Raw genomic sequence first — 24,503 nt, 5'->3', positions numbered from 1 at the left:
CTTAATAGCTGAGACTAGTGAAAAGTATTTTAAAATGTAACCCTTCTGCCCATCAGAGTTGACAGCAACAAGGGCTGGGTTCAGTATCTAGGGATTCCATTCCAATACACAGTGCAAAACCGGCTCGAGCTCCCACCCAGTGACCTGGGACAAATATATACCACCCCCACTAGGCGCTTCTAAGAGTCAATACTTCCCCTCTCGCAAGCACAGAGTCTGAGTGTAGCAAAAGCCTTTTAATAACAGAGAGAAACAATGTGGTATTATGTTGGGGAAACACCACCAACAGGATTCATAACACAACCCATGAGCAAAAAAACCCACCCCAAGCAATGTGGGGCATGTCCTTTCCCTTTGGTTCTTGAGTCCACCAACCCAAAGTCCCAAAAGTCCAACAACCCAAAAGTCTCTGTCCCTGGTCAGTGCAGCACCAGAGCTTGAAAGTTTATCTGCAGAGTTTTACCTCGCAACCTGGGGGAGATGGGGGGCGCGGGGCGTTAAGGGGCACCTTACGTGGTCCTAAAGCCGATTGCTTCACGAGCTGTCCCACGAATCGCTCCTCTCTGTCAGCCGCACCCCATGAGCTGCTCCAGCTATCCCACAAACTGCTCCGCTCCACCAGCTGCTCTGCTCTGCCAGCTGTCCCATGAGCCACTCCAGCCGTCCCACGAGCCGCTCTGCTCTGCCACCTGTCCTGCAAACTGCTCCACAATATATCTTCAGGCTCCCCCACTACTTAACACAACACTCAGTGATTTCAGCTCTTAGTAAGTTTAGCTCTTTTGTGATTTCAGCCTGTAGTAGGGGAGCCTCAGTGCTGGTGCACCATTGGCCTAAAGTGAATTCAGCTGATCAGCCTGTAAATAGACTCCTAAAGGAATCAAAATTAGCTCTGATATTCCACAGTGGAAAGAGGAGGAAGTGCAATTAGTATGTAAGGCCCTCACTGGGGCCCCATAACACTAGGTATTAATACCTGTCCCCAGCCTCTCTCAATTCACTGAGTTTTGGAACCCATGTCCCTTGCCTAGTGAGTGCTACTTAGTTGATGGCGAGTCCCTCCATCATAACAAAAGGCCAAGTACAGTTCCACTGTCCTTGATTCACATAATCAGGATAATTACAATTTATTCGTCCTGCCCCAATAACAGAGAAACTGAGGATCCCACAGCAGCCAAAGTGACCATTTGGGCAGCTTTGGGCTCATGCTAGGCGGGGTGCATGTGTCTATGCAAATGAGATCGGCCCCTGAAGTTTTTTTCCACAACTTGCCACAACTCACCACCAGATGTCAGGGTGGAGCTCATCCTGACTCTGCTTACGGAAATAATAACTTGGGGATTGCTGTCAGGTTTTTATAGAATCCTAGAAATGTAGATGTAGAAGGGACCTTGGAAGGCCATCTAGTCCAGTCCCCTGAACTGAGGCAGAACTAAGTATTTCTAGACCATCCCTGACAGGTGTTTGTCTAACCTGTTCTTAAAAACCTCCAATGATGGAGGTCCCACAGCCTTGTTAGGTGCTTAACTACCCTGACAGTTAACTACCCTCATGTCTAAGCTAAATCTTCCTTGCTGCAATTTAAGCCTGTTACTTCTTTTTATTCCTTGAGAACAGGACAAAAATAATTTATCAGCCTTCTCTTTATAACAACCTTTTACGTACTTGAAGACATGTTCTCCCTCAGTCTTCTCTTCTCCAGACTAAACACATTTTTTTTCAATCTTTCATCATAGGTCATGTTTTCTAGACCTTTAGTTATTTTTTGTTGCTCTTCTCTGGACTTTCTCCCTATTGTTCACATCTTTCACTCAGTGTGGTGCCCGGAGCTGAACACACTAGTCTGGTTAAGGCATTATCAGTGCTGAATAGAATGGAAGAATTAATTCTCGTGTCTTGCTCACAACACTTCTGCTAATATATCCTACGATCACTTTTTTTGCAACAGTATTACATTGACTTATGTTTAGTTTGTGATCCACTATAACCCCCAGATCCACTTCTGCAGTATTCCTTCCTAGGCACTCATTTCCCATTTTGTATTTGTGCAACTGAGTATTCCTTCCTAAGTGTAGTACTTTGCATCTGTCCTTACTGAATTTCATCCTATTTCAGATGATTTCTCCAGTTTGTCAAGATCATCTTGAATTCTAATCCTGTCCTCCAAAGCTCTTGCAAAACCTCCCAGCTTAGCATCATCCACAGATTTTATAAGTATATTCTCTATGCCATTGTACAAATTATTCATGAAGGTATTGACTAGAAGCGGACCTAGGACAGTTCTCTGCTAGATCCCACTCGTTATGTCCTTCTGGCTTGATTGTGAACCAGCAGTTACTACTCTCTGAGTACAGTTTTCCAACCAGTTGTGCACACACCGTTTAGTAGGTTCGTCTAGGCTATATTTCCCTAATTGTTTATGAGAAGGTCATGTGATATATCTCGACTTTAATAAACCTTTAGATACTGTCTCACATCTTCTGCTTGTCCCTATCCACAAGAATATTTGACATGATGGTTTGACATAGTTTGTTCTTCACAGTTCCATATTGACAGTTACTTATTACTTTATCTTTTAGGTGTTTACAAATTGATTTTTTTTTTGTATAATTTAAGTTTACTGGTCTATAATTCTCTGGATTGTTCGTATTCCTCCTTTTATAGATAGGTACTATGCTTGGCCTTTTCCAGTGCTCTGGGATCTCTCCTATCCCCCATGAGTTCTCAAAGATGATTGCTAATGGCTCAGAGATCTCTTTACCTAGTTTCTTAAGTACTGTAGGATGTATTTCATTAGGTCCTGTCGACTTGGAGACATCTAAGTTGTCTAAGCAATATGTAATTTATTCTTCCCCTATTTTAGCCTCAGATCCTACTCCATTTACGCTGATGTTCACTATGTTAGTTGTCTGATCACTACTAACCTTTTGGGAAAAACTGAAAGAAAAAGGGTATTTAACACTTTGGCCATGGCTGTGTTTTTTGTTGTTGTCTTTTTGTCCTCCTTGAGTAATGAGCTTTCTCTGGGTTTGGTCTTCCTCTTGCTTCTAATGTATTTGTAAAATGTTTTCTTGTTACTATTTATGTCCTTAGCTAGTTTAATCTCATTTTGTGCCATGGCCTGTTTAATTTTGTCCCCACATGCTTGTGTTGTTGTTGTTTATATTCACCTTTTGTAATTTGACCTAGTTTCTACTTTTTGTTTGACTCGTTTTTGAGTTTCAGGTTGTTGAAGATATGGTTAAGGTCTCTTACCGTACTTCCTATCTTTCCTGTGTATTGAGATAATTTGCTCTTGTGCCCTTAATAATGTCTTTTTACAAACCACCAACTTTCTTGAATCTTTTTTCCCTTATAGTTGCTTCCCACAGAATCTTATCTACCAATTCTTTGAGTTTGCTAAAGTCTGCCCTCTTGAAGTTCCACCTTCCATTCCTTAGAATCATGAACTCTTATAATTCCATGATCACTTTCACCTAAGCTGCCTTCCACATTCACATTCTCAAGTAGTTTCTCCCTATTTGTCAGAATTAAATCTAGAACAGCCTTTCTGCTACTGTACTCGCTTTCTCCACCTTCTGTAATAAAAAGTTATCTGCAGTGCATCCCAACAACTTGTTGGATAAACTGTGTCCTGCTGTATTATTTTCCCAGCAATGTCTGGTTAGTTGAAGTCCCATACCATGGCATCATCACCCTTGTTTTTTTACCCTTTTATGCTTCCCCAGAGACTTTCAGCAGGTTTGCCTTCCACTTCTATCTCTATCAATTATCTACCAATTATTAATGAAAAATAACATCTTCTGACTCAGGAGCTGACATCAAGCTGTGAGATCAGTGTAACCATGTGCTCTATCTGTAATGGGTCAATGCCTCTGTCGTAGTCTGAGGTGGCTCTGCAGGGAGTCCTGTCTCAGTTTCCCTTTCTCTGGACTTCTCAAAAAACCCACATTCTGATTTGGCTGCCTTAGTGACTTGCCCCTCATGCTAAATCATTTAACGACAGTCCACAATTCTAAGTGTATACCTGTCCAAAAAGGACACAAACCCCTCCCCCCCCGAGCCTATACTCCAGTCTCAAGATGGACCAAGCCCCTCCATCCCAAGGGCATGGTCTGTCTTCTACTCAGATGCTCTTCATAAAGCGCTCTGGCTCAGTTTTCAGCCCTTCATGGGTTTTTTTTGTTTCATTCTCTCCCTTTCAGCCCCTCCTGGGCTCCTTTGGGTTACTCCCTGCTCTTGTGCTGAGCAACAACTTCCTTCTGTCTCCCTCCTCTGCCTCACCCTTGGCCCTCTTATTTTTTTCTTAAGAGGCTTACATAAGCCACATGGCCTGCCAGTCACATGACCTTACTACTTCTCATCACCTGGGAGGTGAGCTAATTACATCACAGGTGGGGCATCTTTGCATCTTAAAGGGCCAGGCATTCTGTGACCTGATCATTGTTATCTCCCTGTCCTCCCCTGTGCACTGTTAGCGTCTTGTCTTAAATTAGGTTGTTGACTTTTTTGGGACCGGGGACTAATTTGTTTTATAAGTTGGCACAGAGTCCAGCACAGCCTTTGCGTACCAAGGGTAATACAAATAATAACAAAATGGAATATTAGGCCTTACGTTTATGCATTTTCAGCAGGCTGTTTCTGATCATGGGGTCTCCTCAGCAAAACCAACAGCCAGCTTTTTTCCCGTGTTGTTCCAGGAGTAGGGATGTAATTTGATTGTGCAAGGGTATTGCCTAGTTCCATTTTTATTTTTATATTTAAAGAAAGAAGGATCACCTCAGCTCAGCTTTCTCCTCTCCTTTCCTTGGTGTTCAAGGGAAGGACTCTATATCCTGTGCTGGAGATACAAAATGCCTTTGGAGAAGGCAGAGTTCCGTGCCCAGGTGCTGGAAGAGGTGCTTTTATATTTTTTCTCATTATTTTGACTTATTTTAAGTGTTTTATTATTGAGGAAAGGACTTTTTGCTCCCTGTTGAATCCTTGCTGTCTAATCAGAAATTCTGTTTCTCAGGTTTTACTTCCTGTTGTCATTCTGTTAATTCAGAATGAAAAGTGTGTGTGTGTGTGAGTGTGAGTGTGTGTGTGTGTGTGTAAAATGCTGACTGGCTTGTAGAAAATATGTAACTAAAAATTTGCTGCAGTGTGTTGGAATTGTTTACAGTGTGTGTTTGGGTGGAGAAGAGGGTACTTGTACATTTCTCAGTGACACAGTAATAGAAGATCTGTTACTTGATCAAGTGATGATATGCATCATAGGGCCGGGCCCTGATCCTGGCAAAGGATCAGTAAGTGAGGCACCTTAGTACCATGCAGCATTCCAGTTGCACAGGGAATAACCGCTTATGCCTTTGGATCACTTTGCAGCAACTCAGCTAGTAGCTTTAAAAATATCCTCCATGTACTTCTTGCAGTGCATGTATACAGTTAACTAACGTACCTAGAACAATTTAATAATGAGGACTAACAAGCAACTTTTCATCCAGTGATCTTAAAGTGCTTTACAAAGGATTGCCTTCTCTACCCTTTGGTAAACACAACAGTGAAAAATACCTTTTCCAGTTGAAATGACAGGAAAATAATAGGTAGGCAGAATGCCATTGCCAAATTGGAATTTGGCCAGGACACTGGGGTTGACACCTACAGAGCTCTGTGAATATTGCTGTGGGATCTTTAATAATCTTAAGTGGTCAGACACTTAGTTTTACATGTCAACTGAAAGACAGCACCTCCAGAAACATAGTTTCCCCTAACAAGCTAGGGTATCCTCTCAATACTGACTTCTAGGGAAGAGTGCCATCTGCTGTAACACTGTCTGCAGGCTCTGAGTTTTGCTAAAAGATCTGCTCTAGTTCAAACAGGAATTAGAACCATAGAATATTAGGGTTGGAATCAGGAGGTCATCTAGTTCAATCCCCTGCTCAAAGCAGGATCAATCCCCAGCTACATCAATTTTATGTGGAAGCTAGTGTATGGAGATACCAGTGTTTGGGAGGCTTTTGTATCCAGAAGGGGTGGTGTGAAGGACGAGACAGTTGAGAATGAATGGAGGAGCCATTGTTGTATGCAGTTAGGGGAGAAGCTAGGAAAGCATACAGGGAGTGCTTCTAAATTTCCTTCATAGATTCCAGGACCTGAATGAACTGTTGTGATCTTCTAGTCTGATCACCTGTATAACACATGGCCATAGAACTTCTTCAAAATAATTCCTACAGTATATCCCTTAGAAAAATATCTAGTCTGGATTTAAAAATGGTGGGTGATAGAGAATCCACCATGACCGTTGGTAAATTGTTCTAATGGTTAATTATGCTCAGTGATAAAAAATCCAGTCTGAATTTGTCTAGCTTTAATTTCCAGCCATTGGATTGTGTGATACCATTCTTTTCTAAATTGAAGAGCCCATTATTAAATATTTGTTCCCCATCTAGGTACTTACAGACAGTAATCAAGTCACCCCTTGCTCTTCTCTTTGTTAAGCTGAGTAGACTGAACTCCTTGAGTCTGTCACTATGAGGTAGGCTTTCTAATCCTTTAATTACTTCCATGGCTCTTCTCCAAACCCTCTCTGATTTATCAAGATCCTTTTTGAATTGTAGATATCAGAACTGGACACAGTATTTCAGCAGTGGTCAGGCCAGTGCCAGATATAAAGATAAAATAACCTCTGTCCTCCTAATCGAGATTCCCCTGTTTATGCGCTGAAAAATCACAGTCGCCCTTTTGGCCACAATGTTGAACTGGGAGCCACAAACCCCAAATCTTTTTCAGAGTCACTGCTTCTCAGGATAGAGTCCCTCATTCTGTAAGTATGGCCTACATTCTTTGTTTCCTAGATGTATATATTTACGTTTAGCTGTATTAAAATACATATTGTTTGCTTGCGTCCAGTTTAGTAAGAGATCCATTTTGGTGACCTGCCCTGTTCATTATTTACCACTCCCCAATTTTTGTGTCATCTGTAAACTTCATCAGTGATTATTTTACATTTTCTTCCAGGTCATTAATAAAAATGTTAAATAGTGTAGGGCCAAGTTCTGGTCCCTGCGGGTCCCCTCTAGAAACACACTGACTCAATGATGATTCCCCATTTACAATTACATTTTGAGACCTATCAGTTAGCCACCTTTTAATCCATTGAATGTGTGCCGTGTCAATTTTGTATCATTCTATTTTTTTAATCAAAATGTCATGTTGTACTAAGTCAAATACCTTATAGAAGTCAAAGTATATTACATCACCACTATTATCTTTATTAACCAAGCTTGATATCTGTTTTTGATGAGATTACAAGTAAATTTGACAGAATCTGTTTTTCATAAAACCATGTTGACTGGCATTAATTATATTACACTTTTTAAATTCTTTATTAATCGAGTCCCATATCAGCTGCTCCAGTATCTTGCCTGAGATTGTTGTCAGCTGACAGGTTTATGATTACCTGGGTCATCCCATTTACGCTTTTAAAATATTGTCACAACATAAGTCAGTCTTCTGGAACTTTTCTTGTGTTCCAAAACATATTGCAAGTCAACATTAACGGTCCTCAGCCAGATCTCTACTGTATAAGACAAAGTGGAAATGTGGTCAGATTTTGGTGTTAAAGTAAGATAGACTTGGCAGAAGTAGCTTGGCAGATTTATGGAGAAGGAGATGGGGAAGGTGGAAGCCAACATAAATGTTGCCACAATGGAGGGGTGAAGTTACTAGCAGTGGTGATAGAGAGAATGGATCAAATTAAGATTTTTAGAGGAAAAAGTGCTCTATTCAGTAAGGATTTGGTTGTGGCAAGAGAGAGGCATTAAAGAGGACACCATGATTATGAATTGGAAGAATTGTTATGTTACCATCAATGACAAAGAAGTATTTTGGCTAAATGGGGACTGGGGACATGTTGAACCACCCACTGCAGTTGACTAGAATTCTGGGTAGTTGAAAAGTTTATGTAAATCAATTCCTGTCACACACAGTTCTTGAAGGGCTGAAATCAGGTTGAAGATGAGGTGCTCCCTATTCCAGTATCGAATCCAGACTGTTCGACGTCTGTTGTTGCCAGCTCACCATTGGACCCTAATTGCACTTGTGACACATCTTTGGATTGTAATTTACAGTAGAAGTTCTGACTGTTAGTGTAATTCCTAGCTATGTTGCTAGGAGGGAGGAGTGCAATGAAGGTCTCCTATTTGCATATACATTTGGAGGTCAGGCTTTGAAAGAGCCTGACCTCACTGTGCTCTCTGTGACAGCACAGAAAGTTTCTTCAGAGCATGCATAAGCTATATAGGGAGCCCCCTTCCCCGTGAATAGAATACCTTCATAAATGCATCCTTGTTATTGCATATACCTGCGTGTGCTGTGTATATTCTCTCATATGTCTCCTTTCTCATTCATCAGTTCCTTCTTTTTCTTACAAGCCCCCAGTAGCAAATTCTTTCCCCACTCCTCTGCCTATTGTCTTCACTGCTCTCCGTTTAGATGCCATGTTATAACACAGTGGAACTGTTTGAGCCAATGACAAGCTGCTAATTACTATTTTTATACTTGTTTACTCTTGCTCTGTTGGTCTCCACAATAGCATCTGATGGTTGTCACTAGTATGCTTACTGTGATGTTGGCTCTAATAAGAGCAAAACATATTTTGATGTTGTGCTGAATTGTTTGATAGAGATTTAATTGCTAGAAAGTCCTCTGCGTAGAATTTCCATGGCTCTTTTCTGTGGACTGACATTAAAACTGTTGCTCTGATGTTTACATTTAATATCCATCCTGTAAGTACTGTGTGTAATAAAGCTCCAGACAGTTACTGTACCTTAGGCTTAGGATACTTTTCATTATAATTCAAGTTTTTACGTCTAGCTACTGAGCAAGGAAAATATTTGGCACCTGTCATTATAAATTACATTAATTTTTCAGGTGTACAAGTTTGTTTAGTTTATATGGTGAAAGAAATCCAAAATAAAGATGCATGTTAATAAAAATATATGATAACATTGTAGGGTTGTACCAGAGATAGAGAGTAAAAAAAATACTTAAATGAAATATTCACATTTCTTAGTGTTTTTACAATAGTGGGAAGAACACAAGTCTTCAATCTTCATCAGCCAGAGTTTCAATAAACCAGCCTTAAAGGTGATCTGCAAATGGAATTGTGTATTTTTTGTCCTATGTGATCCATAAATAAAGGATTGAATTGCCTTTTTTTTGTTTGTTTATGGCTTTTGTCTTGGAAGCATCAAAAAAGTCAGTTTTGGTCTTTGCTTTACTAGAAGGCCAGGGGTGCTTTCTTGGTTCTTGGCTCTCAAACTTTTTTAAAAACAACGAGGAGTCCGGTAGCACCTTAAAGACTAACAGACTTATTTGGGCATAAGGTTTCGTGGGTCAAAAACCACTTCTTCAGATGCATGGAGTGAAAATTACAGATACAAGCATAAATATACTGGCACAAGAAGAGAAGGGAGTTACTTTACAGGTGGAGAACCAGTGATGACAAGGCCAATTCAATCAGGGTGGATGTGGTCCACTCTCAATAATTGATGAGGAGGTGTCAATACCAAGAGAGGGAAAATCGGTTTTATAGTGAGCCAGCCACTCCCAGTCCCTATTCAAGCCCAAATTAATGGTGTTAAGTTTGCAAATGAATTGTAGCTCTGCAGTTTCTCTTTGAAGTGTGCTTTTGAAGTTTTTTTGTTGCAGGATGGCTACTTTTAAATCGGTTACTGAATGTCCAGGGAGATTGACGTGTTCTCCTACTGGCTTTTGTATGTTGCCATTCCTGATGTCTGATTTGTGTCCATTTATTCTTTTACATAGAGACTGTCTGGTTTGGCCAATGTACATGGCAGAAGGGCACTGCTGGCACATGATAGCATATATCACATTAGTAGATGTGTAGGTGAATGAGCCCCTGAGGGTGTGGGTGATGTGGTTGGGTCCTATGATGATGTCGTTAGAGTAGATATGGGGACAGAGTATGAAACGGGGTTTGTTACAGGGATTGGTCCCTGGGTTAGTGTTTCTGTGGTGTGGTGTATAGTTGCTGGTGAGTGTTTGCTTCAGGTTGGGGGGCTGTCTTTAAGCGAGGACTGGCCTGCCTCCCATGGTCAGTGAGAGTGAGGTATCATTTTCCACGGTAGGGTGTAGATCGTTGATGATGTGCTGGAGAGGTTTTAGCTGGGGCCTGTATGTGATGGCCAGTGCTGTTCTGTTATTTTCCTTGTTGGGTCTGTCCTATAGTAGGTGACTTCTGGGTACCCGTCTGACTCTTGTCAGTCTGTTTCCTCACTTCCCCAGGTGGGTATTTTAGTTTTAAGAGTGCTTGATAAAGATTTTGTAGGTGTTTGTCTCTGGGATTGGAGCAAATACGGTTGTATCTTAGGGCTTGGCTGTAGATAATGGATTGTGTGATGTGTCCTAGATGGAAGCTGGAACATGTAGGTAAGAATATCGGTCAGTAGGTTTCTGGTATAGGGTGGTGCTTATGTGACCAGCACTTATTTGCAGTCTGTTGTCGAGGCAGTTGATCTCTTATGTGGACTGATCCAGGCTGAGGTTGATGGTGGGGTGGAAATTGGTGAAATCCAGGTGGAATTCTTCAAGGGCCTCCTTCCCATGGGTCCATATGATGAAGGTGTCATCAATGAAGCACAAGTAGAGGAGGGGCACTAGGGAATGAGAGCTGAGGAAGCATTGTTCTAAGTCAGCCATAAAAATTTTGGCATACTGTGGGGCCATGTGGGTACCCAAAGCAGTGCCACTGACTTGAAGGTATAAGTTGTCCCCAAATCTGAAATAGTTGTGGGGAGGACAAAGTTACAAAACTCAGCCACCAGGTGTGCCGTGGCCTCATCAGAGATACTGTTCCTGACAGCTTGTAGTCCATCCTCTTGTGGAATATTGGTATAAAGAGCTTCTACATGCATGGTGGCCAGGATGGTGTTTTCAGGAAGATCACCGATGCATTGTAGTTTCCTCAGGAAGTTGGTGGTGTCTCAAAGGTAGCTGGGAGTGCTGGTAGTGTAGGGTCTGAGGAGAGAGTCCAAATAGCCAGATAATCCTGCTGTCAGGGTGCCAGTGCCTGAGATAATGGGGCGTCCAGGATTCCCAGGTTTATGGATCTTGGGTAGCAGACAGAATACTCCTGGTCTGGGCTCTAGGGGTGTGTCTGTGTGGATTTGCTCCTGTGCTGTAGCAGGGAGTTTCTTGAGCAGATGGTGTAGTTTCTTTTGGTAATCCTCAGTGGGATCGTAGGATAGTGGCCTGTAGGATGTGGTGTTGGAGAGTTGCCTGGCAGCCTGCTGTTCATAATCCAACCTATTCGTGATGACTACAGGACCTCCTTTGTCAGCTCCTTTGATTTATAATGTCAGAGTTATTTCTGAGGTTGTGGATGGCATTGCGTTCTGTACAGTTATGGGGCAAGTGATGCTGTTTGTTCACAATTTCAGCTTGTGCACGTCTGTGGAAGCATTTTATGTAGAAGTCCAGTCTGTCATTTTGACTGTCAGGAGGAGTCCATGCAGAATTCTTCTTGTATATTGGTAAGAGGGTTCCTGTGGGTCAGTGCTCTGTTCAGTGGTGTCTTGAAAATATTCTTTGAGTTGGAGATGGCGAAAGTGGGCTTCCAGATTGCCACAGAACTGTACCATGTGCATGGGGGTGGTGGGGCAGAAAGAGAGTCCCCAGAATAGGGCAGACTCTTCTTCTGGGCTAAGTGTGTGGTTGGATAGATTAACAATATTGTTGGGTGAGTTAAGGGTACCACTGTTGTAGCCCACTGTGGCATGTAGGAGTTTAGATAGTTTACTGTTCTTTTTCCTCTGTAGAGAAGTAAAGTGTGCGTTGTTAATGGCTTTTCTTGTTTTTGTAAAGTCCAGCCATGTTTTTTAAAGTTCAGCTCCCCTTTAGTAAAACAAAATCAGTTGAACCACAGCCTACTTCCATTAGACCTGCCATATATTGCTGTGCGCCTGCTCATTTTACCTTAAACATCTTTTGCACCTCTCCTACTGGCTAGTCCTGTATACCTCCTCTACTTTGGAGAATGATGGTGCCAGCCTCTTCCTGGTTGGTGGCCCCTCCACTCCCGAATTGGGCTAGACAAAAAATTGGGGGGGGGATGGCGCTAAACATCTTGTGGGCATGCGCCACCCTTATATTTGCAGTTCTACGCTGCTGCTGGTGACAGCGGTGCCTTCAGAGCTGGGGGCTTGGCCAGCAGCTGCTGCTCTCTGGCCTTCCAGCTTTGAAGGCAGCACCGGTGCCACCAGCAGCAGCAGAGAAGTAAGGGTGGCAATACCAGACCATGCTACCCTTACTTCTGAGTAACGTTTGATCTTTGTGCTGGGAGGAGTGGCTATGGGGTGCTAAGGCAATTTTGGGGGCTACTATAGTTCCCACGAGTCCCCCCCCCCCCGCCCAGCGCTGCCCCTGACTCGTGTAGATATTCATAGTATGATACTTTTATTTTTTACACAGCTTTGATAAGCAGTGAAATAGTTAAGCATGTTGACATGTGAAGTATTGTCACTGAGTTAGAACCCACTGAAACTAATGGGGCTGTTCACACACCAGAGCTGTTATTTCAGGCTCTCTGGAAACACAGGCAGGCATCTTTGCATTGATTATACTTGCTTCACTGTCATAAAAGTTAGAGGCCCTTTTTGAAAGTGAAAAGCAGAGAACCTGGAGAACTGTTGAGAGGTCTGCCTGCTTCTCCTGACTTGTCCTTCATGCCACCCCTGTGCTACTACATTTGGGAAACACTGCATTCATTGCAAGACCAGGGTTTTGAGTCTTAAACAGAATTTGTCCTCCAGGAGACTGTAAGGTATTTGAGTTAAATAGATGCCGGCAGAACAAACGAACTGAAGAATTTTTAAAGAGTCCAACTAAAAATAATTTCCCTGGCAATCAGATTTCACATGATTGACGCTGTGAAGTCGTGGTCTCTGTAGTTCTCCAGTTGTTCAGAGTTTTTCAGGAAAGGCAACTCCTGAATTTCTAATTTGAAATAAAATAAGAAATGTTCATGTTTTCTTTGTACATCATAAAATTATAAAGAGGCTGTTGTTAGTTTAGGTCTAGGTAAAGACTCTGTTCATTCTCCTCAGTTTTGATACCAATGGACACATCTACTCTAATCCAGCTGTTTTTTAGATGGTGCTCTCAAAGCTTTCAGTAACAGCAGACTGGACTTCTACATAGACTGCTTCCGCCGACGTGCACGGGCTGAAATTGTGGAAAAGCAGCATCACTTGCCCCATAACCTCAGCCATGTGGAACACAATGCCATCCACAGCCTCAGAAACAACTCTGACATCATAATCAAAAAGGCTGACAAAGGAGGTGCTGTTGTCATCATGAATAGGTCGGAATATGAACAAGAGGCTGCAAGGCAGCTCTCCAACACCACTTTCTACAAGCCATTACCCTATGATCCCACTGAGAGTTACCAAAAGCAACTACAGCATTTGCTCAAGAAACTTCCTGAAAAAGCACAAGATCAAATCCGCACAGACACACCCCTGGAACCCCGACCTGGGATATTCTATCTACTACCCAAGATCCATAAACCTGGAAATCCTGGGCGCCCCATCATCTCAGGCATTGGCACCCTGACAGCAGGATTGTCTGGCTATGTAGACTCCCTCGTCAGGCCCTACGCTACCAGCACTCCCAGCTACCTTCGAGACACCACTGACTTCCTGAGGAAACTTCAGTCCATCAGTGATCTTCCTGATAACACCATCCTGGCCACTATGGATGTAGAAGCCCTCTACACCAACATTCCACACAAAGATGGACTACAAGCCGTCAAGAACACTATCCCCGATAATGTCACGGCTAACCTGATGGCTGAACTTTGTGACTTTGTCCTTACCCATAACTATTTTACATTTGGGGACAATGTATACCTTCAGATCAGCGGCACTGCTATGGGTACCCGCATGGCCCCACAGTATGCCAACATTTTTATGGCTGACTTAGAACAACACTTCCTCAGCTCGTCCCCTAAAGCCCCTGCTCTACTTGCGCTATATTGATGACATCTTCATCATCTGGACCCATGGAAAAGAAGCCCTTGAGGAATTCCACCATGATTTCAACAATTTCCATCCCACCATCAACCTCAGCCTGGTCCAGTCCACACAAGAGATCCACTTCCTGGACACTACAGTGCTAATAAACAATGGTCACATAAACACCACCCTATACCGGAAACCTACTGACCGCTATTCCTACCTGCATGCCTCCAGCTTTCACCCTGACCACACCACACGATCCATCGTCTACAGCCAAGCTCTGCGATACAACCGCATTTGCTCCAACCCCTCAGACAGAGACAAACACCTACAAGATCTCTGTCAAGCTTTCTTACAACTACAATACCCACCTGCGGAAGTAAAGAAACAGATTGATAGAGCCAGAAGAGTTCCCAGAAGTTACCTACTACAGGACAGGCCTAACAAAGAAAATAACAGAACGCCACTAGCCGTCACCTTCAGCCCCCAACTAAAACCCCTGCAACGCATTATTAAGGATCTACAACCTATCCTAAAGGATGACCCAACACTCTCACAAATCTTGGGAGACAGGCCAGTCCTTGCCTACAGACAGCCCCGCAACCTGAAGCAAATACTCACCAACAACCACATACCACACAACAGAACCACTAACCCAGGAACTTATCCTTGCAACAAAGCCCGTTGCCAACTGTGCCCACATATCTATTCAGGGGACACCATCACAGGGCCTAATAACATCAGCCACACTATCAGAGGCTCGTTCACCTGCACATCCACCAATGTGATATATGCCATCATGTGCCAGCAATGCCCCTCTGCCATTTACATTGGTCAAACTGGACAGTCTCTACGTAAAAGAATAAATGGACACAAATCAGATGTCAAGAATTATAACATTCATAAACCAGTCGGAGAACACTTCAATCTCTCTGGTCACGCAATCACAGACATGAAGGTCGCTATCTTACAACAAAAAAACTTCAAATCCAGACTCCAGCGAGAAACTGCTGAATTGGAATTCATTTGCAAATTGGATACTATTAATTTAGGCTTAAATAGAGACTGGGAGTGGCTAAGTCATTATGCAAGGTAGCCTATTTCCCCTTGTTTTTTCCTCCCCCCCCCCCCGGATGTTCTGGTTTAACTTGGATTTAAACTTTGAGAGTGGTCAGTTTGGATGAGCTATTGCCAGCAGGAAAGTGAGTTTGTGTGTGTATGGAGGTGGGGGGGGGGTGAGAAGGCCTGGATTTGTGCTGGGGGTGGCCCACCTTGATTATCATGCGCATTGTGGGGAGAGTGGTCACTTTGGATGAGCTATTGCCAGCGGGATAGTGAGTTTGTGTGTGTGGCTTTTGGGAGGGGGGTGGGAGGGTGAGAGAACCTGGATTTGTGCAGGAAACGGCCCAACTTGATTGTCATGCACATTGTGTGGAGAGTTGTCACTTTGGATGGGCTATCACCAGCAGGAGAGTGAATTTGTGTGTGGGGGGGTGGAGGGCGAGAAAACCTGGATTTGTGCTGGAAATGGCCCAACTTGATGATCACTTTAGATAAGCTATTACCAGCAGGACAGTGGGGTGGGAGGAGGTATTGTTTCATATTCTCTGTGTGTATATAAAGTCTGCTGCAGTTTCCACGGTATGCATCCGATGAAGTGAGCTGTAGCTCACGAAAGCTCATGCTCAAATAAATTGGTTACTCTCTAAGGTGCCACAAGTACTCCTTTTCTCTTTCCATAGTTTTTATTTAGCATTCCAAATTACAGTAATATAAAATCTTGTTCATGGAGATTCCTTTTAGCGTGTGTGTGTGCGCTAGAAAGGCAAATCATTTACAGAATTCAGTGAAATGGAGACCTGTATTTACAAGCTAAGCATGCTTGTATGCAAATGTTCAAGTTGGAGAATATTTATTTTGACTGAGAGGTTGTCTGTATGTTACCTTTTATGTAATAGTTCCTTTGAAGATAGTTTTCAAAGGTTTGTTTAGTTTCCACCACATACTAGAGGAAATGTTCACAAGAGAGAGAGACTTCCTGATGTGTTATTTATGAGTTTCCTGCATAGGGATTAACTTTCAGAAAACATTACAAGTAAATTACAGCTATTCTATAAATTGTCATGCAGTGTAATACAATAAAACCTTCATAACTAAAGTGCCAAAAAGTATTTTTAACTATCCTCTACGTCACTTGTTTGAAAATTATTGTTTGCAGAAAAATGATCAGTTTAACCTGCACAGGATACAAATAGTTCAGATTTTTATTCAGGTTACTCTGTGGTCTGTGTGAGGGATCAAAAGTTTCAATCAGGCTGCAACATTTGAATTCCAATTGAAAGTTACTCTAGTTTGAAATACATGGTGAAAGGTTTACACATTAAGAATATATCCCATGCAAGCAGAGTGCCAGGATAGTGCTCAGAGTTTCATTCTTGTGTAAATCCAAAGTAACTATATTGAAGTGAATTGGGTATTCCGGGTTTAAAGTAACTGAAGGTAGACTCTGATTGTATGGTGTTTTGTCACACTGCATGCCAAGAGCTATGTACTATTGTATTACCCTTGTATGTAACAAGCATGTCATTTCTCAGTAGTGTAGCTGGGAGGCTTACATGTTTCTATATTTTGCTCTCCCATAACAACAAACTGTGCTTTTAATAAAAGGTCACACTTGTTGTGATAAGTGAACCTCAAAGAGGTTTGAGTCAGGGTAAACTTCTGATAGGCATCCAAACAAAACGTATTTGGGAGGGAGGCTCGCATCTGTGGGACTCTGTTAGCCACCAGCAGAAGATTAAAGTTCTCTAAAAAGCTTTTCAAGTTGTCTATGGAATGTCTAGGTGTGATTGCAGCTGGAACTGACCTACTCGAGCTAACTTTAATCTAGCTAGTTTGGGTCCTGGAACAGCGAAGCCATGGCAACGTGAGCTTCTGAGTGGGCTAGTCCCACAAGTAATTGCCCAGTGTTTCAGGCAGATACGTACAGTCTGTGCTGAAGCTTCTGCTGCTGCAGCTTCACTGCTCCAGGAACCAAGCTAGTTAGATTAAGGGTATGCTGGCTTGAGCAGCAGTCATCCCAGTGACTGCAGTCTAGACATACCCTTAGGCTTATGAAAAATGAGGATATTCTTTGCTTATATGGTCATTTCTAAAAGAAGCGAAATAATCTTAATTATTTCTTATTTGTATTGCTCCTTTGATGCTATTTCTAACAAGGGGGATTTCTAATCTTTGGTTTGTGTATATTATGTTTTTTTTCTTAAATAATAGAATCAGACCACAGCTAGCCAAAGAGAAGATTGAAGGATGCCATATTTGCACATCTGTCACACCTGGCGAACCTCAGGTGTTCCTGGGAAAAGATAAGGCCTTCACTTTTGATTATGTGTTCAACATTGACTCGCAGCAAGAGGAGATCTATGATCAATGTGTAGAAAAACTGATTGAAGGGTGCTTTGAAGGATATAACGCCACTGTTTTTGCTTATGGCCAGGTAAGCCTTACAGTTTAATTTTAAATATTTGTTTATGAGCAAATGCAAGAAATTTCCAGTAACTACAGTTTTAGTAATGTCTTAAAATGTGTGAACCTGTTTGTTTTAAAAAGCATTTTGTAAGGAATACTATATAGAAGGTTTATATAGAGCCTTTGGCCTGAAGGATGCCAGTTCAAATGCAGTGTAGATAAATATATATTTATCATATATTTGAATTTATAGAAGTGCTAAAAAGGCCATGAATCCATATGCTCTAGGTGCCTGTCATGTAACTTAAAAATATATCCTAAGTACAGCAGTACAATTTAACCACCAGTAAACCAGTGCCCTTTCCCTCCTCCTTCTTGAGCTGTTACACACCATTACCTGAGCTGTTACACACCCTTTCCTTTCCCCCTGTATTTTCAGATGCATGGGGGGAAAATGTGCTTTGCAATATGTCCTGAAGGCTATCAGATGTGAGCTATTTCAAACAAAGTTTGGGGAACAAATTCCAAAGCCGAGAAGCTCTTGCAGGAAACAATGTGCTAGCAGCCCGCTATTGATTTGAAATCAAGTGAAGGCACCGGTCTCAGGAGACCTGGGTTCAGACTTCTGCTTAGAACTTGTCTTCATTTAGAACAGAAGGTGTGTTCTTAACTCCATTTAGTTAACTTGAGATAAAATCCTAGTGAAGATAAGGCAGATTATAGTTTCACATGAGTTAGCAGGGTGAGTTAAACCTCCATAGTCTTTGGGTATGTCTGCAGTTCAAGCCAGAGGTCTAAACTCTTGCTTGAGAAAACATACCCATGCTAGCGCTGATCAAGCTGGCATGCTAAAAGTAGAGTGTAGTCCTGTTGGCCTGAGTGTTGGGAGGAGCTAGCCACCCCAAGTAAGAACCTATTGTCTCGGACAAGCCACTAGCCCCTTGCACTGCCTTGGTTATGCTATTTTTATCATGCTAGCTTGATCAGAGCTAGTGTGGATATGTCTCCTCATCTGGAATTTACACCTCCAGCTGCAAGTGCAGGCATACCCTTTAATTCAACCTGCTAACTCATGTGAAAACTACAAACTGCCTTGTCTTCGCTAGGATTTTACCTCAAAGTTGAAAACACACATTTTTTCTTAGTAAAGTCACAGCCAAGTCTTTCTGTGTTTCAATACCTCATCAGTAAAATGGGGATAATCGTACTTTCCTACCTCAAAAAATACTTTGATGATAAATAAAATAATGAATGTGATACCACAATGAGAGCCATGTAATAACCAAGGTAGATAATTGAAAATAGTGCTAGCACAATTGGCTCTAATGACACATTAATTGGCACTCTCAATAGAAATGACTAAATGGGCTTGGAAATGGGCACTATCCATTTTGTCTTGGAGATGAGGGCTGAAGCATTTTGTCAGTACCATAGGAGAAGTTTGAACTGCCGCTGTCTGTGCTGTACCTGTTCTGTGGATAAGCGGAGGATTTTGATTTCCAACATGGTCAATCAAGCACTTTTCACAAGCATTTCATTCATAAAGAAAACCTTTTTAAAGAAATCAAAGTAGTGTATCTGCTGTAGAATTTATATAGCTTCTACTTTATCTCCATTTTTAGAAATGCTTCTGTTATCTTACTGTGTGTGGTATCTTTGTAAAGCAATTAGTAAGAGCTGTGACTTAACAGAAGTGCCTACCTTTCATATAGTGGTAGTGTTCAGCAGCAACTTTATTGTCCCTTTTGACATGTTCCAAGGTTGTGTGCCTTTAATATATGCTACTTCTTAAATTCAGACAGGTGCTGGCAAAACATACACCATGGGAACAGGATTTGATGTCAACATAATGGAAGACGAACAGGGCATTATATCACGTGCTGTTAAACACCTTTTTAAATGTATTGAAGAAAAAAAGCAAGCTGCTATTAAACAAGAACTTCCATCTCCAGAATTCAAAGTGAATGCCCAGTTCTTAGAGGTAAACTTTGTTTACATAGCTATCTCTCTGGAAAGTCAGTGAAACATTTCTGTATCCCAATATCTACTTATTAAGTAGTTCTTCTCATGTAAGATATTTTAAATTTATTATTTTGCTTTTTTCCTATAGGATTTCTTGAGGACATTTATGGTATTTGATTTGGCTCTTGAATTTATAAAAAGAGACTTTACGATCTAATTCTAATTCATTCTTTTTCCAGCAGGTAGTAAATTATTTTTGGCAGTCCATTTACAGTGTATTTTGAAATATAGAAAACATTTTGTATACATGCATATTTAAAGTAATCATATCCCTTTCTGTGCCATTTATGTGGTCATGGGAACAATCTCATAATCACTTTTTTTTTAAAAGCTATGGAATAAACTGAAAACTATGAAGTAGATTGCATTTCTAGATATGATAATGGTGATTTTTTTCATACCTGGCCCAAGCTTCTTACAGCATGGCTGCTCCCTGTCTGCCTCTCCCTGGGAGAACAACAACAGACAGACAAAAGGGGAGTCTTGTTTCAATTTTAAAAAGTTCTAGTCTTTCCATTGGCTCTTTTGGCCAGGTGCCCACTCACTTCCTTTTACCTATGCATAGCAGTGAGACTTTTTAACCCTTTACAGGTAGAGCAATTAGAGAACAGCTACTAAGAGGGATTTTATAGCTACTGGCTGGCTGGGTGTCCATAAAAGGGAGCTATTCCCCACCCCCCCCATTTATCACACTTGCACTGTATAGAAAAATCTACACAGCACAAGCTCATAAAAATCTGCCCTCTTCCTCAGTGTGAAGAGAGATGTGCACAACTTCTTGTCCTCCCCCCATTAGAAATTACATAAACTGGGTTTTATTATAAACAAGAAATAAGTTTATTAACTAAAAAAGGTGAATTTTAAGTGGTTAAAGGGATATCAAATAGAACAAAGCAGATTACCTTAGTTAATAAACAAAAACTGCAGACTGAGCTTAACACACTAGATAGATAGGATACAAATAAACAAATTCTCACCCTGAGTGATAAACAGGCTGGCAGATTCTTAAGGCACCAGTTGCCTTGGCTTTCCCAGGTTTTCTTACACAGGCTAAAGATCTTGGCCTGGGACCATCACTTCTTACAGTTCAGTCTTTGTTCCTCAGGTGTGTTGTTGTAGGGAGAGTGAGGACCCCTTGATGTTGTTATTGTCCCTCTTTTATATCTTCCCCCCACTTGGAAAGCTTTTTTTTCTGTGACCTGGGTCAAACAGCTCCCATTGTATAGAGCTGTCTCTGAGAGATTTCTGTTGCACACAGTTCCTGGGGTAATTCTTATGCTTGTGTGCATTTCTTCAATAAGCCACTAACGTTGTTTGGCCTCATCCAATGTGGCACATTTGAAATACAGAGACATGGTTAATTTTCCCAGCTTCAGATACAAAAATGATACATGCATATAGATTGGATGAACACGTTCAGTAAATCAGAACCTTTCCAATGATACCTTATATGAGCCATCTTGTATAAAGTATATCTTAGTTATACCATATTCATATCATTAACCATATTTCCATAAAGAATATGGGGTGTAACTTCACAGCTAGTGCTTCTTTCTTGCTGACATTTAGCCCATGGTGAGCGCAGAACGAGCAAGTATACTGAGTGTAATTTCATTGCTACTTGAACCAGATCAATCTTGTAAACTGGAGTGGTTCATAAATTTTCTTCCCCTGCACTGTCTAACAATTTCAGGCACTGATAATGTTTGTCTCTCTGAAGCAGGTTGGTCACATAAGACAATGAATTTGTAAGCACCATCAAGAAGTAGAATATGTTTTTCTTTGAAAGTTGACATGTGACTTGCAAGTGAATGTGGGACCTCTCCACTGGCATCATTTGAGAGAAAACAGTAACTAGTCCATACCCGTGAAAGTTCCAAAATACTGGCTTTTTTAGCAGAATGTTTTAACTCATTACTAAGGCAGACCATTGCCATGTCGGAAAGATTGTATGAAAGATTCCATGCTTAATTTTTGTTACTTGCATCCAGAAATGCTTATAGCAATTAGCGTGGTATTTCTCATCTGAGGCTGTAAGGTCATTTACACTAGCTACATGTACGGTGAGCTCCTGTTCATGCCCTGCTGCCTCAAATATTTGTTTGTTGATTTTGAATGTTGTTACAGAAGAAAGTTTTTATTTGGAACTTCCATCCTGGCAGAAAAATGCAAAGACTCCAGTTCACTCGGGGGACCTTGCTCTGTAGCATTGTTGAGGTTTTGGTCATTATAACTCTAGATTGGGTTTGCAGTTCATCCTTATTCTTTGATGAAGTAACATCAGTGGATTTACGAAGTCTGCTAATTTTACCTTTGTGTACGTTGCATAAAAGTTTTTATGCCAAAGTAAAAATTGTGTGCATGCAGGTTGAAGAGCTGTTAGGGATGCAATTAATAGAATTCTATTTTGGAAATCCTTGAGTTTGTCTTGCATTGGTTGCCTTTTGTATTGTAGCCAATCCCTGTTCACTGGAAGTCCTTCTTCATTTGTTGGAAAATATTATTTTTCTCATTAGATGTTGTTGAGGGAAAGGTTCAAGACTCTCTCCATGTTTTGTCTATGGAATACCTGAGAAACAATAAATTTAATTATTAACTACTGCATGAATGTTGAATAAATGATAAATGTTTATCAGTATGTAGCTTATGCCATGGCAATCCAAATCAATACTCAATTCATGTAGACTGTAAGCAAAAGTCAGTTTTAGGTTAGTTTAGGGCTTAGGGCTAATAATTACCTAATACTAATGTTTATTTTTGTAAGAGAGGAATTTATGGAAACAAACTATATCATACTATGTTGTGATGGTACTTTGTGAAATACATAGCAGTGCATTTAATTCCTTTACGTATCAAAATACCTCAAAAGTATTAGTTTACTTAACATTAAGTGTTGTCATTACTGCAAAACCAACAAAATTCAAGTGCATTTCATTATGTGACCAGAGGAAGAAGAGAGTATGATCTTCAACAGAGATTGCTCCCTGTGTTTTCTGATAGCACAGTATTCCAAATTTGGAGCATATTCCATATTGAGTACCTCTCCTTTACTTTCTGTTTGGTTGGAGTTTTTTTGAGTTATAAATGGTAGCCATTTTCTTTTTTGTTTTTACTTATCTTAAAGTTCAAAATTCAGCTTGGTAAACATCACTTTCAGATTCAGCACATTCAAATTAAGAAAGAAAATATGTTTACCAAGTTTTTTCCAGAAATGTTTTATTTCATTAATATCAATTTATCTGGGAATTTGGCCTATTTACAACTCTGCTTCTGTGTAAGAGGGTGGGAGGGCTAATATGGTTACAATATGGGCCAGTGTCACCTGTCCCCTCTCTCACTTGGTAATTCCATGAAACTGGACTAGGGGCGCTTAAGGCCAATGGCATTTGTGCTCCTTCCCCCATTCCTACACTCCGAACACTTACTAGTCTGCAAATCTTGTGAGTCTGCACTGGCTCTCCAGTTAATGTATCTCCCTCCCCACCCCCACCCCTTTTTTTTTTAAATCCAACATATTGCTAAACTACAAAATCTGGTACTGCATAGTGGTTCTCCCTGTCACTAGTGCAGGTTGAGAAAGTTCTTTTGTAAATTGTAGGAATTTGTGTATTGTTTAATTCGGTATTTTGTCGCTGGAATCTATCTAAATCTTTTAAGCTCCGCTCATCACCATGGCTTCTTTGTAAAAAGCTGCTTGTTTGTATAAGATGTTCTACGTAACTTTAAAACATATGACTAGAGTTTAATAAACCTTACTTTGTTGTCGGACTTGCACACTTTTGCCACTGTTCACTTTAGGCACAAATTTTAAACTCTCTGGCTAATGTTTGACTGGAAGAATAATGCACAATGAATAGTTCAAATGCTAAAACTGTTCTATTCACCCTGGATTTGGACTTTGCTTTCTAATTGTTTTGAGACTTGGAATTGCTGTACTTCAACTTGGATAGTAGCAACACGAGCAGTGACACAACCTTAAGAGAATATTTACTGGATTTCAAGAGTTTGTGCACCATATAACAAACACTACAAACATTACTGTGATTGTTGTAATCCCCAAATACTGTTCTGTAACTAAACAATGCAGTGGAAACTATAGATATAATTAGTTGTTATGCTTCTGTATCCTGTATAAAAACCATGGTAACTCTGCCCTACTTCCTCCCATATCTTTGAACACTTTGTCTAAAATGGCTACCTTCTGATAATTGAAAATTGCTTCTTCTTCTTGATACAAGCTGTTGACCTGCACTCTGGGCCAGGAGGGCCATTTGGCCTGGGCATCAAGCTCAAAGGGGGCCTCAAATTTGGACACTTTTAATTTTTTTTCCATTTGATAAGTTTTTTGCAACTTGTTTTTATGTGCATCCCTATCGGACCAAAATGTGACACATGCTCTCAGCTTAGAGCTGCAAATTTAAGCAAATAAGAGATGTGATTTGGTAAAAGACATAATTTTTTGTTATAGATTTTGTCATATTAAAGAGTTAAAAATGTTCATAAATATTAATAAAAATGTATTGGTTCTGATGGCACAAGATTAGACTGATGAACGTGTCCTCTCTGATCAGCTGATTATATAAACAGACCACTACTCACGGCTGGTGCTGGATCAAGTGCATGTTGAAAGGTAGAGAATTGTTACATTTTAGTATCTTTATAGTTTTATGCCTAGTTGACTAAGGAATTATTTATGTGTGAGAATTCCTCTTTAGTATCTTCATGTGGTAGGCAAAAGAGGTTGGTTGGCTGAGCCCTAGCTTGGTAGCTTGGCCATCGTCATAGGCTTTTGTAGTCTATAGGCCCAGATTCAAGGTGAAAATTTGTGAGGACAATCTTGTACAGTAAGTTTCGTGAGGGCACACGTTTGAAATATTTGGACATTATCCCTCTGTCTGTATCTGTGTCTGTGTTTTCTATATATATGTCTTCCCTTTGTCTTCAGCTTAGCCTGTTATATTATACCTTGCATGCCTGAGTTTTGATTCAGTG

The 24,503-nt window shown here is 41.0% G+C and overlaps 1 protein-coding gene across 11 annotated transcripts in view; it reads left to right on the top strand.

Moving 5' to 3' along the window:
• Positions 1-24,503, top strand: part of KIF21A (kinesin family member 21A) — a 173,747-nt gene that overhangs the window by 48,372 nt on the left and 100,872 nt on the right. For all 11 annotated transcript variants that reach the window (XM_073328412.2, XM_073328411.2, XM_073328416.2 and 8 more), the window contains exons 2-3: positions 17,295-17,517; positions 19,288-19,470. In XM_073328412.2, the coding sequence (XP_073184513.1) occupies positions 17,295-17,517; positions 19,288-19,470 (406 nt within the window). The remainder of the gene's footprint in view (positions 1-17,294; positions 17,518-19,287; positions 19,471-24,503) is intronic.

Source organism: Lepidochelys kempii, chromosome 1 (genome assembly GCF_965140285.1).
Source record: "Lepidochelys kempii isolate rLepKem1 chromosome 1, rLepKem1.hap1, whole genome shotgun sequence".
Lineage (NCBI taxonomy): Eukaryota > Metazoa > Chordata > Testudines > Cheloniidae > Lepidochelys > Lepidochelys kempii.
This window is presented reverse-complemented; position numbering and strand designations above follow the sequence as displayed.